Source organism: Meles meles, chromosome 9 (genome assembly GCF_922984935.1).
Source record: "Meles meles chromosome 9, mMelMel3.1 paternal haplotype, whole genome shotgun sequence".
Taxonomy (NCBI): Eukaryota; Metazoa; Chordata; class Mammalia; order Carnivora; family Mustelidae; genus Meles; species Meles meles.
In genome coordinates, this window is record NC_060074.1 from 43,347,699 (window position 1) to 43,369,530 (window position 21,832).

The 21,832-nt window shown below is 48.4% G+C and overlaps 1 protein-coding gene across 8 annotated transcripts in view; it reads left to right on the forward strand.

The window, feature by feature from the left end:
• Positions 1 to 21,832, forward strand: part of AGAP1 (ArfGAP with GTPase domain, ankyrin repeat and PH domain 1) — a 517,259-nt gene that overhangs the window by 345,303 nt on the left and 150,124 nt on the right. For 6 of the 8 annotated variants that reach the window (XM_046018363.1, XM_046018364.1, XM_046018365.1 and 3 more), the window contains one exon: positions 12,337 to 12,495. The exons of the other annotated variants lie outside the window; for them this stretch is intronic. In XM_046018363.1, coding sequence (XP_045874319.1) covers positions 12,337 to 12,495 — 159 coding nt within the window. The remainder of the gene's footprint in view (positions 1 to 12,336; positions 12,496 to 21,832) is intronic. 8 annotated transcript variants of the gene reach the window in all.

Consider the following 21,832-nt stretch of genomic DNA (forward strand, 5'->3'; position numbering starts at 1 on the left):
ACGCAGAGCAGAAAAGCCGCAGTGAAGGTGGGGAGGCTCCACACTCTGTGTGGCAGCTGCGGAAGGCAGTCATGGCGGGCAGAGGGACACATTCAAGTGGAGCCTGCCATCGGTGTCCCCACCTCCAGTCCGATGGGGACACTGATGCTTGAAAGAGAAGGGAGTGGCTTGGGGAGCTCAGACATCCACACACAGAGACAGAAAGAAATGACAAGGAAAAGCAGTCTTGCCGTGAGTGACGTCACTGACGCACACCAGCCTGCCCACGAGCCCTGTATGGTTGATTTAAAGTGAACCTCCCAGTCAGCTTGCGCCACACACCTTCCAAGGCTGCAGGGCCAGCCCCCGCCTCTGCCTGATGGACTGGTGGGTGCATGTTCACAAATACGCTGCCAAGACATTTGTGGAAACCAACACTAAAAATGAGAGGAACCGAGATAAACTGCAACTGATCCTACAAGAGAGTGAGAGGTGGGGAAGAAGGGAGACTTAAGAGGCTAATTATTATTGTCTTCATAAAATGAAACAAAGTTTACATGAAAAACCTGGGGATAAAGAGTCCTTGAAAATCAAAGAAAAATTGATTACAAAAAGAAAAAAAAATTTTTTTTTTTAAATTTTAAATTCAGTAGATAGGTTCAGTGCTGTAAAGACCACAGCCAAGAATACTGTTGGTGATTGTACCTGTGTGCAGAAAGCACACTAGAGGTGATGAAGGACATGTTAGTGTCTTCCATCTGAAGAATGGAGTGTCAAGTTCAGGGGAGAGGAGACTTTGCAAACACAGACAGATTCCCAGAAAGCATCCCAGGCAGGAAGAGAGCATGCTTACCTACCGAGAGGGAATTCTTCTGGCCTGTGGACTTCAGAGAAAACACCACATGCTAAAAGACAATGGAAGAATTCCTTTCTAAGGACAAGTCATTTTGAACCTAGAAGTCTATGCAGGGCGAAAATACAATCAATCAAGTATGGAGGAAGAAAAATAATTTTTAAATGATATACAAGTATACAGAAACAAATTACTTTTTGAAAAATTTACTTAAGCATCTACTCCAGCAAGAAAGAGGAGGAAGAAGAAGAATCCAGGAGATATCTATTCAGGCCTGGTTAAATTCCCCCTTCCTGATCACATTTCCCCCTTCTTCCAAGGTAACTCACTCAGGATGCCCACGGCAGTATCCGCCTTTCCTGGTGCTTTTTGGCTTGGAACCTGCATCACCATTCCAGTCATAAGCCATGTTTTAGAGAATCCATCCGACTGTAATTTCAGGCATACTTCCAGAGAAGACAGTCAGATGTCCCACAGTATCTTCTGACAGGAGTTGTCAGCCAGGCTGGTTTGGTAGAATCGTATCCACCCACAGTGGAATACTGAGTTGTGTCAGGTCTGAACGTTATTCTGACACTGAAGTAACAACAGGAAAACGTAATGGTCCACAAAAGGGCCTTGAGAGGTAGAAACCCTACATTGAATCCCACCTTCCCCATCTTAGGACCTTATACAGATGAACACCGGTTTTTTCATTGCTGTCGTGGGCCAATGTACCTTCCTCACTCTTGGGAGTGCGCCTTTGCAAAGTCCAGCAGCCCAGGGCCAGTCTCCAGATTCTGTCAGGAATCCATCGTATTTGTTGTGCTTGTCACTGGTGAAGAAAAGGAAGCAAGGGGACAGAAATTTTGCATGGATTTGTTTCCATGCCAGGCACTGTTGTTTCTGTCGCCTGTGCGCAGCCTTCGTGGGTCAGACACAATAAACCCATGCCCCACCCCAAACAGCATTCCCTCTGTTGTGGTGGGAGCGGAGCTCTGCAGGACCAGCCGGATCTCCGTGGGCACCGGGCTCCTGGGCCATGTCCCCCCCGACTCTTTATTCCCACACTGCCCCATTTTGGTGTGAGATGCCAGATACCTCCCTGTCCCAAAAGTGTGTCTTTGTTGGGTATTTGGAACGGTGACTGTGTTTTTATCCTCAGCAGAGCAATGTGTAGGCCTTTGTAGCAGGAAACCTTGCCCGCTCCTCTCCCTCCCTCTCTGTGCTTCAGGCCCCCAGCAGTTTCAAAATATTAAAGCCTCCGGGAGGGTTGAGGCTGATTTTTCGGGGGTGGGGGCGGGGATCTCGATGTGTTTTGAGTATTGAACTGCCGTTGACATCTAAAGTCTCAACCATGCTGTTTTCCTCCACACTTCAGTAATCAGGACATCCAGCAAACCCATAAAAAACCAAACTAATAGCATGAATATTCAGTGACCTAGAATACTAATTATTGTCATGAATATTAATGTGATCGGACTTGCTTTTTCCTCTCCTCTTTCTCTCCCGTCCTCTTTCTCCCTCTCTCCCTCTCTCTTTTTTTCCACTTAGCCGGCTCTAAAGATGGGTCATAATGAGAGCATTTAAGAGGGAGCGCGCTCTCCGCCGTGACAGGGACTGGGGTAATAAGGAGAGCTTGATTAACGCGGTGCACTTGGGGGAGAGATGAGAGGCTTCACGTGGGCCTGTTCGGGGGAGGCAATGAGACACCGGCGGCTCTGTTGCTGCTCCCGGAGATTAATGAGGCCTAAGAGTGCATTAGGAACAGTGACAAAGGTTTGATCTAATGGGCTCAGCCATTTTTCCTTTGAGTGACAGACGCACAGAAGTAATTGGCTGTGCAGAATGGCAGCTCATTGGCGGTACTTAAGGATACATTATCCCCGTTGTGTGGCCCGCAGAGGCTGTTTATCAAAACTGCTCACACTGCAGACGCCGAGCCGCTAAGCTGCTGTTACAGTCGTAATAGCTATGAAAAAATAAATAAATAAATAACGCAACATCAGAACTAGATCCGTTGTCTCCTAGAAACAAAGTTTTTCTTTGTTTAGTTTCAAATGGTCTAGAAAACATTTTAATAACTCCAGAGTCCGCTCTGGGCACAGAGGAAACCCCATGGCTCATGTGTGTCTCCTGGGTTGTGGGCCTCCCATGAGGGAGGGGACCTCCCCCCTGCCCCGACTTTGCTTTTCGCTGTGTTTCTGCCTCAGTCACCCCTTCCTGTCGCACACTTTGGACTTTGTTTGCCACGTTAATCTGATTCACAAATCGGGTCCTTTTACTAAACACCCATCTAGCCACTCAGTAGAACGCTTGCAAATAAAAGCCTTACTGGTTGAGAATTATTTTGCTAAAAAATAATCCAAAAATCAGTATCCCATGATAATCTGCTTCCACAAACCAGGGTTTACTTGGAGTAGATTTGATGGCTTTTTAATAACTCATTATTTTTAGGGAAAGAAAGAAACATTTTGGGGCATTTCTTTCAGGCCTAAAACATCAGGAAGTGTGCTACCTCTGTAACTAAAAGAGACACTAAAGTTACTACTCTTCAGAAGAGTTGCGACATCTTCAGCTTTTGTGAGAAACACATTCTTATTGCTAGCTATTTCTGTTTAGATGTTCCTACCGCTGAGGTTTAGGCAGATTTCTGTTCTGTTGTTTCCATCCTGAAACTGTAAGCTCTTTGAGGTAGAAACCATTACTTCCCTTTCTTTGTTACCCTCTCCTAGTTTCGTGACCTCACAATTATTTTATCATTAAGTAATGCTACTGAGCATCGCCGCCCAGGAGAAGTATAAGGGATGACCATTGAGGCTAAGCACTGTTTGCTTTCTTTCGACACAGCACTCCATGGGCAGGACTGTTGGGGAGGAATTCAGGGATAAATCAGAGGCTTAGACTCCGATAAAAGTGAGCAAGAAAGTGCGGGCATTGTTTCCACAGTAATGAGTGTGGTGCCAAAGAACTGGGAAGACATGGACTTTGTCTTTGGATTCAATATATTTGGACTGATTTCTAAATATAATCCCTTAAAGTGAGCGCCTCCCTTCTCATGTGCTTAATATTTTCATCTTGAATTGTCCCGAACACCAGATTTATATCCATCTCCAGGATGCAGTGGCGGCCCGGCCACGGCACAAGAGCAGGCCCAGGGCTTCTCCAGCTCCTCTTCCTTTCTGCACATCTGGTTGTACCATTCATCCACTGTTAGTACCATGTCCCAGGCCCATGGTTTCATTTCTTCTTTCCCTTTATAAATTGTGCCTCTGATGGCTTGGGTGGACCTGATCGTAATCCTTTGGAAATTCTGGAAGACCTGGAGTGGTAGGAGTGTCGTCACACTGTCCCAGCACTAAGCACTGCCCAGGTCCGTAGAGGAGGTGCTCAGGACGCCTTCGAGAGCACGCATGTCGGCTCATGCATTGTGAGGACGACTGTAATAGCCAAATGCAGATGTGAGCAAGGGACACATGAGGAAACCCCGGCACAAGAAAGACAGTAAGGATGACATTCAGACCTTTTAGATTTTAAAGGCAAACAAAATTAGCATTATTGGCATTTTAAGCCTTTAGTAAAAAATAAACTAGAGAGAAAAGGAAAACTCACCATTGGTGAAATTAATAACAGCTTATATCCGCAGAGGCTTTGTGGTTTACAAAGTGCTTTATGCAATTTGATGTTTATATTAATTAGCCACATGGGGCATATTATTGTCATCATCATTAATGTTATATCCATTTTACAAACCATGAACTGAATTGTTTTCAAGATGCCCAGGTTCCATCATCTTTTGGCAAATGGCCTCAGAAAATCAGCAATATATGCCACAAGTCAGAAAGATGTTAATGCTATTGGACTGAGTAATGATTCTCCCGAGATTTTATCCTAAGGAAGAGTCTTAATAGAAGATGTCCTTTGCAGTTTTGTTTACTCTAATGAGAAATTGGAAATGAAGCTATCCAGAAGTAAGAAAATAGCAGCATGAATTGTCTGCCTTAAATCAGCAAAACGTCATATATCTAAAATTATTATGAAGATAATGGAACAACACGTGAAGAGGGTTAGAAGGCATAAGAAAGAAGTGTAGTATAAAATTACATCATTCCTGTGGCCATCACAAAGGAGAATCAATGCTCACGTTCAATAATGAGCTGATCTGTTACATGAGATTCTGGAAGTCTTCTAATTGACAGCATTCATTCAAGGTAAGTTTTAAAGACATTTGTACAACAAGAATGATTCAGTGTTTTTTTCCTTGGGCATCATAATGAGAACAAGGAGAAATCCAAACAAAATGAGCTATTTCTGCGCTTTAGGAAATAGATGGGAACTGGTCCCAGGACTGTAGTCCTGAGTGTGGCCACACTGTTGTAGGTAGTAGCAAACACGTCCACTGTGACCGCCAGGTCTGGGCTCCATACATTCTCTCTTCTCTGGTTAGCACATATGGGCATATATCCCAGCGAAGAGGTGCACCGCGATTCCCATCTCAGTAGTGGACATGTTGAATGCACTCTAACAAAACAAGTGTTAGTTTATAACGATGCAGAATCCCGGACGCCTACGTCTTTAAGATACTGAATGTGTCCTTGGAAAAAATCCTCTTAGCCTCAAGTCTTGGATGCCAAAAAGGAGGGCAGATTTCCAATGCAAATAGTGCAGCGAACGGCCCTGCTCATAGGCACTTAAATCATCCGTATCTCACGTTTTATGGTAGTGTTGTGAATTATATTTCTTTTTGGGTTATAATTGGAGGACGAACAGATGGCAAAGGCCTATTTGGAAGCGGTGTGGCCGTTAGAGTAGCCTCGATCGCCCTGCTCCGATTCCAGCAAACTGGCCTTCTTGCTCATGCTCAGCGGGGGCTGTGCTCCGGAGGTTTGCAAGGTGGCCTCACACCCCAGACTCCTCGCACATCTGAGGCCAGGTAGGAATGAGAATCGACCCCCAAAACTGATCTCTGTTTCTCAGTGTGAGGCCTCCGAGGGTCAGGGAAAGCTCCTATCAACCCTATGCTGTAATTACGATTTGTTTTTAAAAAGGTATAAAATCCCACGGTAGATACCAATGTCTGCATTGTACTGGGGCCCTTGTAGACCCCTTCTCTGCGTCATACCCCCTCACACAAGGCACGGGAAACTTTGCGGTCTCTTACCTACTGGCAAACACTGCTGCTCTTTTACAAGCTACTTTACCAGTAATTCAAATGCCAAATATTCCTTTTCCACTTTAAGCCTTTGAGAAGGCCAAGCTGTGTTTGTGAAGATGAACTAAAACGGAAAGTGCAGTGAGCAAAATTTTGTATTTTACAAGAAATAATTGTTGATGAACCTTTATTTGAATGCTATGAAAAGCCTTATTTCAGAGTATATTTTTAAAAATCAGAGCAAGCTATTTTTTATGTAATAAGCCTATAGCTTAAAAGAGGCATTCTGTCTTTGATGGCATTTGGTGGATGAAAACAGTCATGTTCAATAGAAAACCAGCATCTTTTTCATGCTCGTTTGAGATCAGTTCAGGCAACATACTGATATTCATTCAGATATAAATGCCATAGTCGCTTTGAAATGCAAATTGTTTTAAGAAAAATAGCATATGGTGGAGGTAAGTACCTTTTCAAATCAACTCTTACACTTTAGGGATATAAGTAAAGCTAAAATTATTCTTTGGGAAGAATCTGGCGCTTTTGACACATGGAAGCTGGGCTAATCAGGGCGGCCCATAAGCACACACATATCCATATCAAGGAGATGGCACTGAGACTCCGTGGATTAGCATGGTAATGTAGCCGCCCCCTGCTAATCAAGGCCGGCAGCCAGCTGATCCGGAGATGGGGTGTTGGAGGAAGCACTGTATCTGAGTTCAGAACTGGCCGAGTAGTCGACTGTGTATATCCCGATATTTGGGGAAAAGATACTGAGACAAACAACAAATAGGTCTTTTCATGACTCCCTTGCTGTGGAAGCAGCAGCTCTTACTGTGAAGGGCGGGGCCACTCTTTGAGACTTCATATTGGTGCCCCCGTCTCCTCTCCCCCACCCCCAACTCTGTCTGTCACACTTGCTGACCTGACCTCTGTATCCACAAACTCTTCAGATGACCCATTGACCCATTTTTAGCTTTTTGGGGGGATGAGATACGTTATATCAATAGAACACACACAGAGAAAGTGCAAAATCCTGGTAGCTAAGTGTGCAGGTGGCCCGTCCTCAGATTGGGAAGCAGCAGGTGGCCGCCAGCCCCCGCCTGTCCCCGCTGTCCGTATATGCACGCGCCTGAGGGTGGTTGCTATGCCATTGTTCACTCCTAGGACCAGTTGCTTGTGGATGGTGAACCATTGGGTAGGGTCACAGCCGTTGGTGCTCGGGTTGGTCTTCTCCACACATCCTGTCTGTGAAGTTCGTCCTGTTTTGGCCATGTCAGCATCTGCCCTTCCTGCTTGTGGTGTTCCATATGGACATACCATGGGGCACCTGTGGTGGGGAGATGTCGGCCTTTGCTGATTCGGGGCTGTTCTGAGGAACACCACTGCAAGCATTCTTATACAGGATTTCTGGCACAAGTGTTAGGCACGTCTGTGTGACTTCCATCGGACTGAGGTGAAAAGAAAAACAGGAATCTGGGGAGAGAGGCTCGTATTGGACATCAGGTGAGTCAGAAGAGAGTTTGGGTAGTCCCGGGATTGCGTGAGATCCCTCTTTCGACACTTTTCTGGAGGGGGGGGTCTCCATTTCCAAAATCTAAAATAAGTTAGCAGCGTTCCATGAAGTCTCTCCCACACCCTTCCAGGGGCTGTTCTTCCTGCTCCTCAGACCTTCCTGTGGCTCCTGTATTCCTCAGCCATGTGTTTTGGGCACACATGGGCTTGTCCTGTCAGATAGACCTGAGTGTGATATATTGGTTCTCAGCCACACGAATGAAACTCTGCAGCAAGATGGATGTGTGTTCGGATGTGTGTTCGGAGCCATTCAGTCTGACTGCCCAGAGAGGCCCCTCTGAGCTCAGAGCTGCTCTGCATTTGAGGCTACCCCGACTACGTTGAGAATAGTGTCCAGGTCCCTCCGTGTATCTCTATGGTCTTGGTCTTCCATCCTTGACTGCCAGGAATAGATCAGCTGTGGAATTCTTTCACAGATGAGAACCCCAGATCCTCAGCCTTAATTAATAACATGTTAATTTGAAATGAATTACCATTCACTTGAAGATGTAGGCCTAGAGAACTTGGGAAATAAAGTGAGTTTAAGCTTAGCACTCTCTTACTTGAATAGGTGAGAAGATCACAGTGTGGTCACACGTAGGGCAGACTCTGCTGGGTGTGCATGCGTACAGTCTAGAAACAGTGCCAATTCGTGACATTTTTTTCAGAAATACAAATGAAATTATGCATTAGCCTTTTTTGGATGGTGTGTGTGTGTGTGTGTGTGTGTGTAAAAATAAGCATCAGAAATTGACATAAAATACCATAATTAGATCTGTAGAGTTATTTAAGATATTCATGAAACATTTGGGGGTAGCTGGTTTCTTTGACTAATGGTTTCACTCAGAGCAAGTCGAAATGCCTCAGAGGGTAACCACTGGCCCAGGACTGCTCCCGCGGGGAGTGAGATGCTCCATGGGCCACAGCGAGCCACTGAGACTACTTCCATGGGGCCATGGAGCACTGGTTTGCCTCAAAGTTAAAACCTGCGTCTTCATTTGTTTACCTTTAAAGGTAAGGGCATGTCTGTGTTGATCCCCAAGCTATATATTTATGACAAAAACAGGATTTTTAGCCCTTCATAATTTTTTTTTTACATCATAGATCATTGATCTTTTATTGTTTGATATTTAGAAAAATTTTAACTGACATTTAAAATTGAGTATATACTAGAGATTTGCTCTCTTGGGAGAAAATCAGAAACGTTTTACTTCTGAAACAAGATTGTTCTTCAGCCAACTTTTGAAAGATTTTGTGACTCGCAGTTAGCAAAGATGAGGACTGGGCAGGCAGGTGTGTTCTCTGGCTGCCGCACTGGCCATTTGGAGGCACAGGCACAAGCCCACTGCTGCCAGATGCTCTTCATTTGTTCAAATAATGCCAAAAACCACAGATTTTTAGAAGATCTCTCCCAGATTCTGCCTCAAAAAAGAAATCATTGTGTACTCAGGAAAAATGCATCTTTGAGCTCAACCCAGACTCCAGGCAGCAAGTCTTACCCGCATTCATGTGGCCAGAACTCGGTCACTTAGTGTATCTTGAGTCCACTGTGGGGGGTTTGATATAGTTGCGAGAAGGAGAGCCTCACACGCTGCAGGGCCCTGAGGTTCGGCTTCCTGAAGAGCTCTGCCCACCTGCTTTGGGTCTTGCACTGAGTCGGCAGTCACATACCAGGAGCACACAGTCTTGCCGGAAGGTTCCTCACAGGTCCCAGTGGGGTTCCTTGGGGATCCCCTCAGGAGCCAAACCCCAGAGCTGCTCCCCTGCAGCTTTATACATTGAACTTGATATGCTTAAAAGTTCGCTTAACAAACAACTGGAAGCTTGAGGACCGGGGGACCCACTGCAGACACGTGGCCAGCTCTGTCACATGGGTTTCCTACAGTGTGTATATTTCAGAGAACCTACTCTTCTCCTTCCACAGTGGCTATTTGGCCTGGACATGAAGAGTTTGTTGACCTAAGGCGAGCTCTTTGTCGGATACCCCCGTTAGGACACTGCACGTGTTCCTGTCCAAGTTCAGACGGAGTGGGCTGCACTGTGCGTGAGTGGATATCCTAGGGCTTCTGTGTGTAGTCAGGGACAGGTGCACTTGGGAAACTCTGCCTTTCAAGGGAAGTGTGTCAGGAGGCTTTTAGGCTGATTGTCGTCTGGGAGCCACTCCCCAGAAGGGAAGCCACACTGCGGGCTTAAATGTCGTCCTGGCATCATTAGCTCGAAGACAGACAGTGAAGGTGTTTGGGTACTTGTGAGCCTTGACCTTGTGTGCCTCAGGCTGGTGTAAGAAGAAGAGGTTTTGTGGACAGAGTGCACACTTGATCATGACTTGTCACTGGTGTGATTGGGCCGTGCAGGGAGAAAAGAATCATCTCCTCAACGTTTTTGCCAAACGGTAGGTGTGCCCAAGGGCAGTTAGGCTTTGGGGCGGGGGGGTTGCTGGCTCAGCGGTGAGGTCACAGCTTGTGTGGATCTTCTCGTGGTCCTCTCTGTCCTCTTTCCAGCTTTTTCTTTGCCCTACCATAAAAATATTAGCAGTGTCCTCAGGCCACTACCTGCCGAGAATTCATGCGATGAAAGTAGAAATGGTTTCGAGGTCTTAGGGTGGGTGAGGTTTGTCCTGAACGTGATTCTGAGTGTAGGTGTGTGAGAAGGGAAGAGTAGGCCCAGGGTCTGAAGGTGTGGGCACCAGGGCTGGTGGAAGTGGCACAGACATCAGTGGGGCAAGGGGAGGGATGCCCCAGCAAGTCTCAGGGACAGCCAGCCCCAGGTGACCGCCCATCTCATCCTTCTCTCATATCTGCTCCCCACTGGTTGAGCCCAATAGGAACCCAATGGTTACAGCCTAAATGGGTGCCCTCCTAGGAGAGCAGGGCAGAGGAAGGGGATGGTAGGAAGGTGGCCAGCAGACACCTATATGGACATAGGCTACAGGGGGAGACCCACATTGCGCTGCCCAGTGGGAGCACCTCATCCACCCCCACCCCAGATGGTGCCCTGCTGTGGGTCTGAGCCCCGAAGGAGCATGTGGTCTGTCCCTGATTGCCACCCACTGACCGTGAACTGCTTCTCTGTATCTGAGCTGCCAGACGCCAGGCCCTTCTCCCCAATCTGCCATGGGGATCGGCCCCTGAGTGGGTGCAGGAATCCTAGCCAGCATCGTCAGTAACGATGTGTGCTTACAGGATTGGAGGGCCTGAGTGGGCCCCAAAATCAGCTCCTCCGTGGTTGGAGGGAAATGGCTAAACTGGCTCAGACCCTGCAGCCAGACAAGGAGCCAAGAGCGGGCTCCTGATCTGCAGTGCGTGCTGCCTGAGGGCACCTTTGACAGCAAGCGTCTGAGGTGGCAAAGAGCTCCAGTTGTCGGTATCGTGTTCGTAGTGATTTCTCAGGGGCCCCCAGGATGTCGTGTGCGCCCACGTTTCCAGAGGAGTGTCTGAAACAGCAGGAGCTAGGGCAGGGCCTGGGGGTCTGCATTCCTAACGAGCTCCTGGCCAAGCACTGGTCTGAGAACCGCACTCAGGAGGGTCTGGGTCCGCCCACGCTCCAGGTCCTGAGGTGTTGCTTTCAGCTTTTTTCTGGAAGTGGGTAGAGCTGCCTGGGAATAGTTTTCCTCTGTGACATTCAAAGTGTGCCCGGTTCAGATAACAGCATAAAATCAGTATCCCATTTTAAGGTAGAAATATATTTTTTGAAGCATCTCATCTCTGTGGACCACTTGTTTGTTGCATGGCTCACATAGGCATTTCAGTAGATGATCTTGGGATCACGGTCCAGTCGGTTGTCAGTAGCAGAACCCCAGTTCCCACCTCTTGATGGCTCACCGGGACCACCAGAGTTCTGTGGGAAATGTGCATTCTCTCCAGCCTCAGCCCCAGGCCTTCGGAATCAAAATACAAATATTTGGAAGCCTCTGTTTTTTAAAAGCTCCATGGGCAGTTCTGGTAATTGGCCAGATTTGGGAACGACGAACCTGGTCTATGCACTTAAAATCTTGTGCTATGAGAGCCTTCTTTTAAAACAATTTGAACTTGATTGGTTCTAAACTAAAATAAGCAGGAAGGTCTAAAACAAAACAAACCTGATCTCTCTGAAGATCTGCATCCAATACATGAATTCACTCAGACGGTAGGATGGCCGCACTTTAGAGAAAGGCACTGAGTCATGATTTTGAGTTTACAGTTGATATGACCAAGAGATCACTTGTTCTGATGTTTAGCTCCTGATCGCTATCATCCCACACACGATGGGCTCGTTCCATCACTGCCCCATGTGCTGAGCAGTGGCGAAGGCTGTCTTTCCTCTACTGGGCCTCTTCGGGGTAAGAGTGAGCTTAACCCGGGTTGAGAGTGCATGTCCTCCGATGTCTAGGAGCTTCGATTCGTGTTGACCATAAAGTAGAGCTTCACTCTGAAAGTTGGCTGCCATTTGTGGTCATTTTCCCTTCCATCAATACGTGGACACAGTGGGGGCTCCTGTAGGGTTCGTCTTGCTGGGACTGAGGCTTTCCCCAAAAGTGGGTCTTCTGTCTTCACCTCTGCCCAACCTAGAGATGGTGTCGCGTCGGCGTCTTTGTGTTTATGATTGTGTTGCGTGGTTAGGTTCCTTGGCAGTGCGCCTTCAGGCTCCCTAGGATCTGCTCCACCCTTGTTTTCCTCTTGAATATTTTTCTGTAGGATGCGTCCATCTTTCACGTAGGCAGGACGCCAGCTGCTCTTGGTACCGAGGTCCACCACGCACAACAATGTGGGCATCTCGACTGACTCGTGCTGGCTTCTGGGGTCTGCAGTCCGAGGTGGTGTTCACCTGACTTGTTTATTCCTAGGGAATGTCACTAGTGCGTCTGGGTCTCAGATGGCCAGCGGCATCAGCCTGGGCTCCTTCGGCAGCCGGCCGGACGGCATGCAGCAGCGCTCCTACTCTGTCTCCAGTGCCGACCAGTGGAGTGAGGCTACGGTCATTGCAAACTCAGCCATCAGCAGTGGTAAGAGAGGGCGCAGCCCCCCGGACCCGCGCCCCCCTCACGGTCCTCGGTGTGAGCCAGGGGCCGGATGTGGCTCCCTGGCCGTCCGCGCTCACTCTGTGTGCAGGCCCTATGGGGCAGCTGCATGAGCCGGGCGCGTGTCACCTTTCATCTGCAGAGCATTTGGTCCTTGACAAAGGTTTCACTCACATCCTCCCATGTGGTCCTATCAGGGAGGAGTAGATTGCCTGCCAGGTTTGGAAAGCAAGGCTGCACACACACGATCCCGTGACAAGTAGGCGAGAAATATTCATAGCCAGTGTTCCAGTCACACTTTCCCATGAGACCCCACAGCCATACTTCGAGTAGCGCTGCTTGTGTTCCATCGTCGGGCGTGGGGTGTGTTTGCTTTTTTCATGAAAGGAAAACACAGAATTCATTCTCCTTATTAGTTTTCCAAAATTCCTGATGCACCTTCTAAATTTGGAGAGTTCCCTGTCACCTCTTTTTTTTTTTTTATGAGTATGGGCAGCCTTTTGGGAGATGCGTGTGGACGTCAGAAGCCTCCCTGATGTCTGGGCGGAATCGTGACTGATGTGCTATCGAGGCCGCCTGGCTTTGCAGCAGTGCGCTTTGCCTGTGGCATTCTGTCTACGGCCCGCTCACCGGTATTTAACGGAATTCCCACTGTTGTATGTCATCTATCAGACAGGGGTTTAAAGTAATTTTAACATAATTTGTTCTAATTAAAAGATTCAGCATCAGGTCTTCCCTGTAGACCCACCAGCTGCTGCAGCAGGACGTTTGCTGTGGGTAAACATCGTCCTTATTTCTAGTTGCTTCCATCTCTCTGGCCAACACTGCCAAGTGAGGGCTTGCAGTAAGGACAGCTCCAGACTGGTTGCAGAGGAGAAGTGGAGTCCATCAAGGCCGAACCCAGGGGTGCCATGACAGTGCGGGTCTGGAAGGGCGGGTGGCATGGCGTGTGTGAATAGAGCATGGCCCCTGTGCCCGGCACGCACCCGCCTCTGGGGCCCCTTCTCCACCCAGAGAAGGATGCTTTGGCAACCAGTGTCCCCTTCTGCCTCTTTAGGGCTCGACGCCCATTGTCTCAGGTCCTGTGATGCCCAAGGACCCCAGGAAAGCAGGTTCTGACTCGCTGAGACAAAGCACCTGGAGTTTGGTCCCTTGGAAAATGACATCTGAGTGTTCACCTCTGTTGCCTGCCCTGGAAGGGCCTGTGCTGGGTCAGCACCTGAAACCCCCGCACAGCGGCCACAAGCTTCTCTGGTCCAAAGCATGGGTGTGCTTCCTTCCTTGTGTGGTTTGGGTGTGAACACAGCACCTGGTCCGGGGTGGCCTCTGTCGCCAAGTGTCTGCTGCCGTCATTACAGTGAGCAAGCAGCTCACATAATTACTGCATCATCAAGGTGTTCTTTCAGTATTGCTGGCCAGCCACAGTTGGCCTGTGGCCACCTTTCTGTGCAGATGTTTCCGGAGCCTGCTGTGCACACTGCCTTGGTCCCTCCTGGTCAAGCAGGGACCTTCTAGAACTTTCCTCCTCCCAGTGCACTGTGGATCCACCACCATGGCCTGAGGAGGGCAATAGCATTGGAGTTCTCCTTATGTGCTATGGGAGTTATATTTGGGAAGAAGGGGGGAACAAAAGAGCAGGTTCTTAAGAAATACCTCACCCCCAATCTTTGCCTCCCTTCTACTCAGAATGTTTTATAGGGTCGCCTGGGTGGCTCAGTGGGTTAAGCGTCTGACTTTCGATCTCATCTTAGGTCTTGATCTCAGGCTCATGAGTGCCAGCCCTGCATTGGGCTCCATGCTGGGGAGCCTACTTTAAAGAAAAGACTGTTTTCTAGAAAAGGCATGGGACGTGGCATACTCGTCTAAATCTGTTCTGTGTAAGCCTTCCTGCTGCACACTTATCTCTTTGATAAAGACTCACTAGGTAACCGTCCCCCCACCCCACGTCATAGTTCTTTGCGCCCAGCTAGGCGTATGTGCCACAGGCATTCCCCAGCACCAAAGCTTGGGACTCTGTTATTTCTAGACCATCAGTTTGGTTGAAAGTGGCATTGCACGGAAAGAGATGGCATTGGTCTCGACACACACATTTATAAAGTTCCTGTAAGAGACCGAGCTTGCCTACATACAAATGGTGTTTTTATATTTACAAAGTGATTTCTCATCTGTTGACACCCTCGAGTGTCCATTCTTCATGTAGCACGCTTGGTAAAACTCATTAGACTCCCTGACGCCACAGGGCCTGAGCCCTGAACACGACACATGAGCTCCAGTCCCGCCCTATGTCAGCCCTGTGCCATGGGACACAGAACCTGTGGGAAAGCCTGGGCTGAGACTGTGCAGGTAGTTGAGGGATGGACAGTCCATCAAGGAAAACTGAAAGAAAATCCAACCTGAGCAATGCTTACAGACCCAGATGGGTGGTTTTCTGGTGCCAAACCACAAGAGGAAGTTATTATAAGCATTGAGGCAATTTGGACAAGGGCTCAGGGAGAAGGAAAAAGGGAAATGCAGGGGCGCCTGGGTGGCTCAGTGGATTAAGCCGCTGCCTTCGGCTCAGGTCATGATCTCAGGGTCCTGGGATCGAGCCCCGCATCGGGCTCTCTGCTCTGCAGGGAGCCTGCTTCCTCCTCTTTCTCTGCCTGCCTCTCTGCCTACTTGTGATCTCTCTCTGTGTCAAATAAATAAATAAAATCTTTAAAAAAAAAAAAAAAAAAGGGAAATGCAACCACCAGGGAGTGGACGTGACATGAAGGGGCTGTTGGGAGCGTGCAAGGGGAGATGGGTGCAGACTGGACAAGAAGAGGTCAGAATGGCAACATTAATTAGCGTCTTAATTTTAAGGCTTAGAGCTGGCATCACTTATATAAGCAAAGATCTGGAAAGGCAGCAGAACACTGCACAGAGGGAGGATTCTTGCAGTTTTTCTCTATCCTTCCTGATTGTTCTATTTTCTGAGGGTTGATGGCATGTCACAACCAACATACAGTTGAAAAGGGAAACAACAGTGGTAATAATAATGAGAGCTGGTATTTATGGAGGTCTTCATGTGGCTGATCTCATTTGATCTTCAGGGAGTAGACACTGATGTTAGCTCCACTTGGTGGGTAGGGAGATGTGGGACCGTATTGCTTGTCCAAAGTCACCCTCTGGGCGGGGCCAGGATGCAAACCTGAGAACATGTCGGTGTGCTTCTTGAGATGTGCTTCCCAGATGAACAGCAGCAGTCACCGCCCCTGGAAGTTGGTTACAGGTGCACATTCCTATGTGTTAACAAACCCTCCATGGAACTGTGTCTTGTGCTGATGTTTGAGAACCATGGCTCTGGGATCAGGCAGTGCCTGGGAGTTCGCTAGAAATGCAGCCACCCAGGCTCTGCCAAGACCCTCTCGGTAGGAGCCGCATGTTCCTGGGATCCCTGGGTACTCTGGTCCACCTGGGCATTAAGAAGCCCTGTCCCCACCTGTGGTGAGAGTAACATCCTGACTTCTTGCTGCTTAGCACCACCCCTGCCTTCTGTGATCCATCAGGTCCCCAGACCCAAAGCAATTTTTAATGAACATCAGGGCATCAGGTCTGACAGGCGACTTTCAAGAAAACGTGTTTATGAATGGATTTCCAGACCTCAACTTGGGCATCAACATTCCCTGCCGTGTTGGAAAATAATCACCAAAGAAACAAACATGATTAAGAGCTTTCTGTCATGCTTTTTTCTTTTCAAGTTGCAGCTGATACAAATCCCACTCTCTCTTTTTTAATCATTTTATTCCCCCCTGCCCAGCCCAGATATCTGGTTTGGATGTCAGAATCATAAAAGCTTACACAGTGCGGGGCACCTGGGTGGCTCAGTGGTTTAAGCCTCTGCCTTCGGCTCAGGTCATGATCTCAGAGTCGTGGGATCGAGCCCCGCATCAGGCTCTCTGCTCAGTGAGGAGCCTGTTTCTCCCTCTCTCTCTGCCTGCCTCTCTGCCTACTTGTGACCTCCTCTCTGTCAAATAAATAAATAAAATATTAAAAAAAAAAAAAAGCTTACACAGTACTAGCAGCAGGGACAGGGGAAGCTAAGCTGCTTTTGAATCCAAATACCCCTGAATTGGTGAATTTGCCTTCCCATTGTCATACACTTTATTATAAAATGTAATAATAACAACATCAGGACTCAATTTTTCTCTGCCCCCTCGTCCACAACTAAATTAAGACTTTGGCTCCAGAGAACTTTTGAAAGGCTCCCCCCGAGGGGCGCCTGGGTGGCTCAGTGGGTTAAAGCCTCTGCCTTCGGCTCGGGTCATGAAAGGCTCCCCCTTTCTATGCACAGGTACCCTGAGGGGTTTCTCTCTTTTAAGCAGCTGTGAGCAACTCCTAATTAGATAGATTACTTTGTAGTGTGCAAAACTACAAAACAGGAGGTTCTGGTTAAATTAAGGGGGGAGGAGAAGAAGAATCCATTCTGTGAAATGGAATGCCCCACTGCTTTATGACTATTACTGTTTTAAGGTTTTACATTAAGTACCTGAGGTTTAAAATTAAATGTCTAATATAATTTGGCGTTGCTAACATGAGACCCGCATCTGCCCTTAGAGGAAATCCAGACAGCTCAGTTCGGGGTTTCAAATTGCTGTCTGCTGGCTCTCGAGCAGCACGGAGGATTGGGTCCCTCTTCGGCAAAGCGCCACATGCTGCTCGGCATAATTTTTTAAATGCAGAAACATATTCATCTTCAGCTTTGGCACTGGAAGAGGCTGTTCCTGTAGTACATGAAAAATTAATTTTTTTACATTTTTCCTCACTCTCCTAAGTGTTTGACAGAAGTAATTTTTGCAGCAAGAGGGAATAAAAACTGGTGGCTGTAAATTCCTGTCCTGCAACCTCTTGTGTAGATTCTTTATGGACCCAGAATTGATCTACATGTCAGACCCTGTTGTGGTTTAAACTGTTTATCACCGTAATGGCAGCAGTGAGCCTGTGAACACCAACTTATAATCCTGGGTGAAAGAAATTGTTGTTTGCAGTCAATGAAGGGGCAGCTTAGCTTTATTGATAGATTCAGGACAATTATCTCTGCAACAACTATTGGCTGAGAGTTTTCATGAGTCTTATGGGAAGCCTGTGATTTTTTTTTTTTTTTGATTAATCATTTTCTTTATAGGTCGTTTTCTCTAGAAGCCTTGGCCTAGAGTTTGCATTACTGAGGGTATAGCAGGGGACACCAGGGGTCGTTTGTACACACTTTCTTGTCATATCTTACTCTGAGGCTAAATGCATTTTAAGATGCATCACACCTATGCCAGTGGACCCCCCGCATGTGTGTCTGAGTGTCTTCCTGAGTTTGGCAGCAAGCCAGGCAGGCCTGCCACCCCGTCTCCCACCAGTGCCAGCCTTGGGCTTCAACTGTTGGTGTCGCCACGACAGCCCTGCCCCCCACCCCTCTTGGCTGTCAGGTTGTTCTGCTGGCTCTACCCCATCCCCCCCACCCTGATTGCTCCATTCCAGCAGTTCATCTTTGCTGCCCTGGCTGGTCATCACTGTGAGCACTGCATTGCTTTCAGTGACTCTAAAGCATTTCTCTTCAACCCTTCCTCAGCCTGCCTCTGCGCCCGGCCAGCAGACAGCCTTGTCATTGTGCACACACCGTGCTCAGCTTTCTTCGCGAAAGTGCGTGTGTGTGTGCATGTGCGCTTGTGCATCTCCTCCCAGTAGTTTAATCCTGTGTCCTCCTGTTGGAGTCTACCAGAATCTGCTCTTGGACCACTAATCCTGAATCTGAAGTCTTTAAGCTTTTTAGACCTTTAAATAGTTTGAACTGGTTTGTTTTGTTTTGTTGTGTTTTTTTGCGTGGCTATTTTAATGATAGAGGCTAGACACACACGTTTCAGCCCCTCTGGTTGTCCCACACTTCCCTCTGTCTTTCCCTTCCCAGAGAGGGTGCTGGGACTGGGTGCCGGGATGTTTACAGTCTGAGCACTTTTTTCCTCTCCTTGGATAGTATGCTGACAATTTTGGCGTGTCGCCAGCAGGTGGTGGTAGTGTGACACAGCTGCTCCCACCAGGCGGCTTCATTTATAGGAGGGTTTTTGTGAGGGAGGAAAGGAGAAGGTTAAGGTGGGGACTGCCTTTGTAGTCAGCGGCCTCTCTGTGTCCAGAGCTTGACATCTAATGTTCATTTTCTGAGAATCACTGTTGCTGTTTGATAACTGAGGTTCAAAAAGGCTAAGAAACCCAAGACTCTTAATAATTAGCCAAAATTCAAACCCAGGTCTTTCTGATGCAGAAGCTTACAGTTTCCCCCTTTGCCATTTTTTTAAAGGGAACGTGAATGCTTAATATTAAAACATTGTATCATGAAAGTTGTTTATCTTTATAAAGCTTGCTTTTAAAGAAAATAACGTTTTCCCTTCTCTGGTTTCTCCTGAACTTTTCCCTTTATCATCAGTTCCTCCCCGATTCTGGCTGGCATTCAAAAACCATTCCCTGGGGTTTGTCATCAACCTTCAGCTCAGCGCAGTGTTAAAGGGCCCGTGGGCTCTCATCTCTCAAAGCTGGACACCCCGTCTCAGCAGCTGAGGTCTGCTCCCCTCATTGGGCCAGTCGGCCTAATTAAAGGGATGACCCCAGTTCCCTCCGTGCTCAGAGCCTGCTTTCCTTTCTCTGCATGTGGCCAAGGAGAAAGCAGAAGCTTCCTGGGGTAACTGGCCACAGGGGGGAAAAGGTGTATTTTTTTTTCTCCTCTCAATCAAAACCCTGTTACTTTGTACTTTATCTCCTTAGTTCCTTCCTGCCAGCTATTTCTAGCAGCAGGTGCTGACCAGAGAAAACACTGCCCCAATATCAGAACAGGGAGCCGTGGATTTCATGCTTGAAGGCCAGCAGCTCTCATTTTGCCTAGCAGAAGTCTAGAAATCATTTTAAATGGATGGCAGAGAGGGATACTATTGTCAGTTGCTGTTAATACCTGCCGCGAGTCTCTTAGCCCTCTCTGGCCCTCAGTATCTTCTTCTGGACCACTGGTTTTCAACGAGGGGTAATTTTGTCCCCTCTCCCCATACCCTGGGGATATTTGGCCTTGTCTGGACACATTTGGGGTTGTCGCAGCTAAGGGTCAGGGGGTGTGCTTCTGATTTCTAGTAGCAGAGAAGCTGCTAAATTTAGCACCACAGGATAGCCCCCCGCATCCAAGAAGTGATCCCACCCAAAAATGTCATTAATACCAAGGTTGACAAACCCTAATCTAGACAAGACAGCTTAAGGTCTCGGGTCCTTTCTTCCAGCCATTGGTCCCTCGTGAATTAAATAATCCTTTCTGGAGAGAATTCCTGCAGCCAGCCACAGGAAGTGTCTCGTCCCTTTGATTTTGAGGGACTTTGACTTCGAGACTTTGAGCTTACCCCCAGGCCGAAGCTGGAAGTTGTCACTTCTACTCAGTCTTGCTGCCCTCACCAGCTCTGATGTTCCCTGGCATCCAGCAAACACTTGTTGCTTGCTGGGCATAAGGGCCCCCCAAGATGAGGATCTAGAACGATCCCCACCCAGCTGACCAGGGCTGGACTGCATCTCAGGTGCCCAGAGCGCAGTGTGGGGGAGGGAAGGAAGGCCCCAGCAAGCATGGGATGGCCTTGGCTGTTAGCAGTCCTGTGTGCTGCCTGTGTGAGGATGTGTGGACAACATCGCTGGCATCACATTGGTACCCTTCCGATCTAGAGACCACAAAGTGAAACAGAGGGCTGATGGCCCAAATTCAGGTTCAGTAAGCCAACTGTACAGGGCTGCAGTAGGGCGGCCAGCCCTAGATGGTGCTCACTGACATAGCTTTGTCCTGAGAGAATGAGAGGCTTCGGACCACCTTCTGTGCTCACCTCCCCTCAGGTTCTGTCGTGGGGCCCCCTTTCCAGAAACCTACATCAGACAGGGACTGAGAACTGGGAGAACGGGAACCTCACAAACCTGGCTGCACATCTTAGGCTTCAAGATGCTTTTTAGAAATCCCAGTTCCCAGGATTGAGGGCTGGCACTGTGGTTCCTCTGGCCAGGGCTGAACCTGAACACCAGAATTTTCCCCAGGTGTTTCGAACGTGCATCCAAGGTTGAGATCCACTCTTCAAGGGGGTTGTGAACAGTGTACATGAAAGATGGCTCCGATGAGAAACATGAGCCTTATTCTGTAGATGAGCCTGTTGGATCTCGGGGCACTGACTCCACAGTGCGGGAAGGATTGTTCTGACAGTTTTGACACAAATAGCATCAGGTAACCTGACACAGCATAATATTTCGAAATGATTGGCTCCAACTTTTTTTCTTGCATCTTCTACTTTCTTATTCACCCGGTGACTCTCTTTTACTTTTACCAAGGAAATAGGGGGAGGTGCTCACTCACTCCTCATGCTCAGACCCACCCCTGCTGCACCTGCCGCAGCCCCGTGCTCAGGCCCATCCCCACTTTACTTACGGTGCCCACGACAGCTCTGCTTCCTCCTTTCACAAGGGACGAGCTGTCCCTGCCCTTGACCAGTGTCCTCCCCTCTGTACTGGGACACTGTCCTCCAGTGTCCTCCCCTCTGTACCCACTAGCTCTCCATGTCCAAATGACTCTGTTCCTAGGTTCATCCTGTCTCCTTCCTGTGCCCCCGGCTCTCCCCAGTCATCAGATCCTGCCTAGGAGCCTGCACACCTGCCCCGACAGCTCTCCTCCTGGTGCCGACCACAGCCCTCAGCAGCTCCCAGGCCTTGGTCTCCTGTCCTTCTGAGCACACCTGCCCAGGACATCTTTCCATACTCCCTCTCCCCAGTTACTCCCGGCCACTTTCTCTCTTACCTGTCCCAGTCATCCTCTTTCCCAGCCCTTCTGGACACTTTCTTACCCATGGCCAGACCCTCCCCCTGCCAACTCCTTGGTTCCCTTCATAATCTCCTTGCTGGAAGCTCTTTTCTTGGCTTCCCCCATAACACATTCTCTGCATTTTCCTGCTGTTTTCTTGGATGTGTCTCAGAATCATCGCCTTCTCTTTCAGACCTCAGGTCCTTGATGTTGCTCCAAACATAGTCTTCTCTCCTCACTTTATGGCCCCCCTCCCCCCCTGAGTAGTCCTAGCCATCTATCTAGACACGGAGGACACCCGAGTTCTTACACCCCACTGGACCACGCTCTCTTCCATTGAGCATGTGTAATCAGCCACCTACTCAAAGGGCTGTTGACCCACTCACACTTAGCAGTTCCAAAGGGGACTCCAGACTTCAGTCTGCCGTCCACCATCTCTTCCTCCCGGGAGATCAGGCCACACACAGTTTCTCGTACCCTTACCTCACTGAATCAACTCGTATGGCTGGTTCT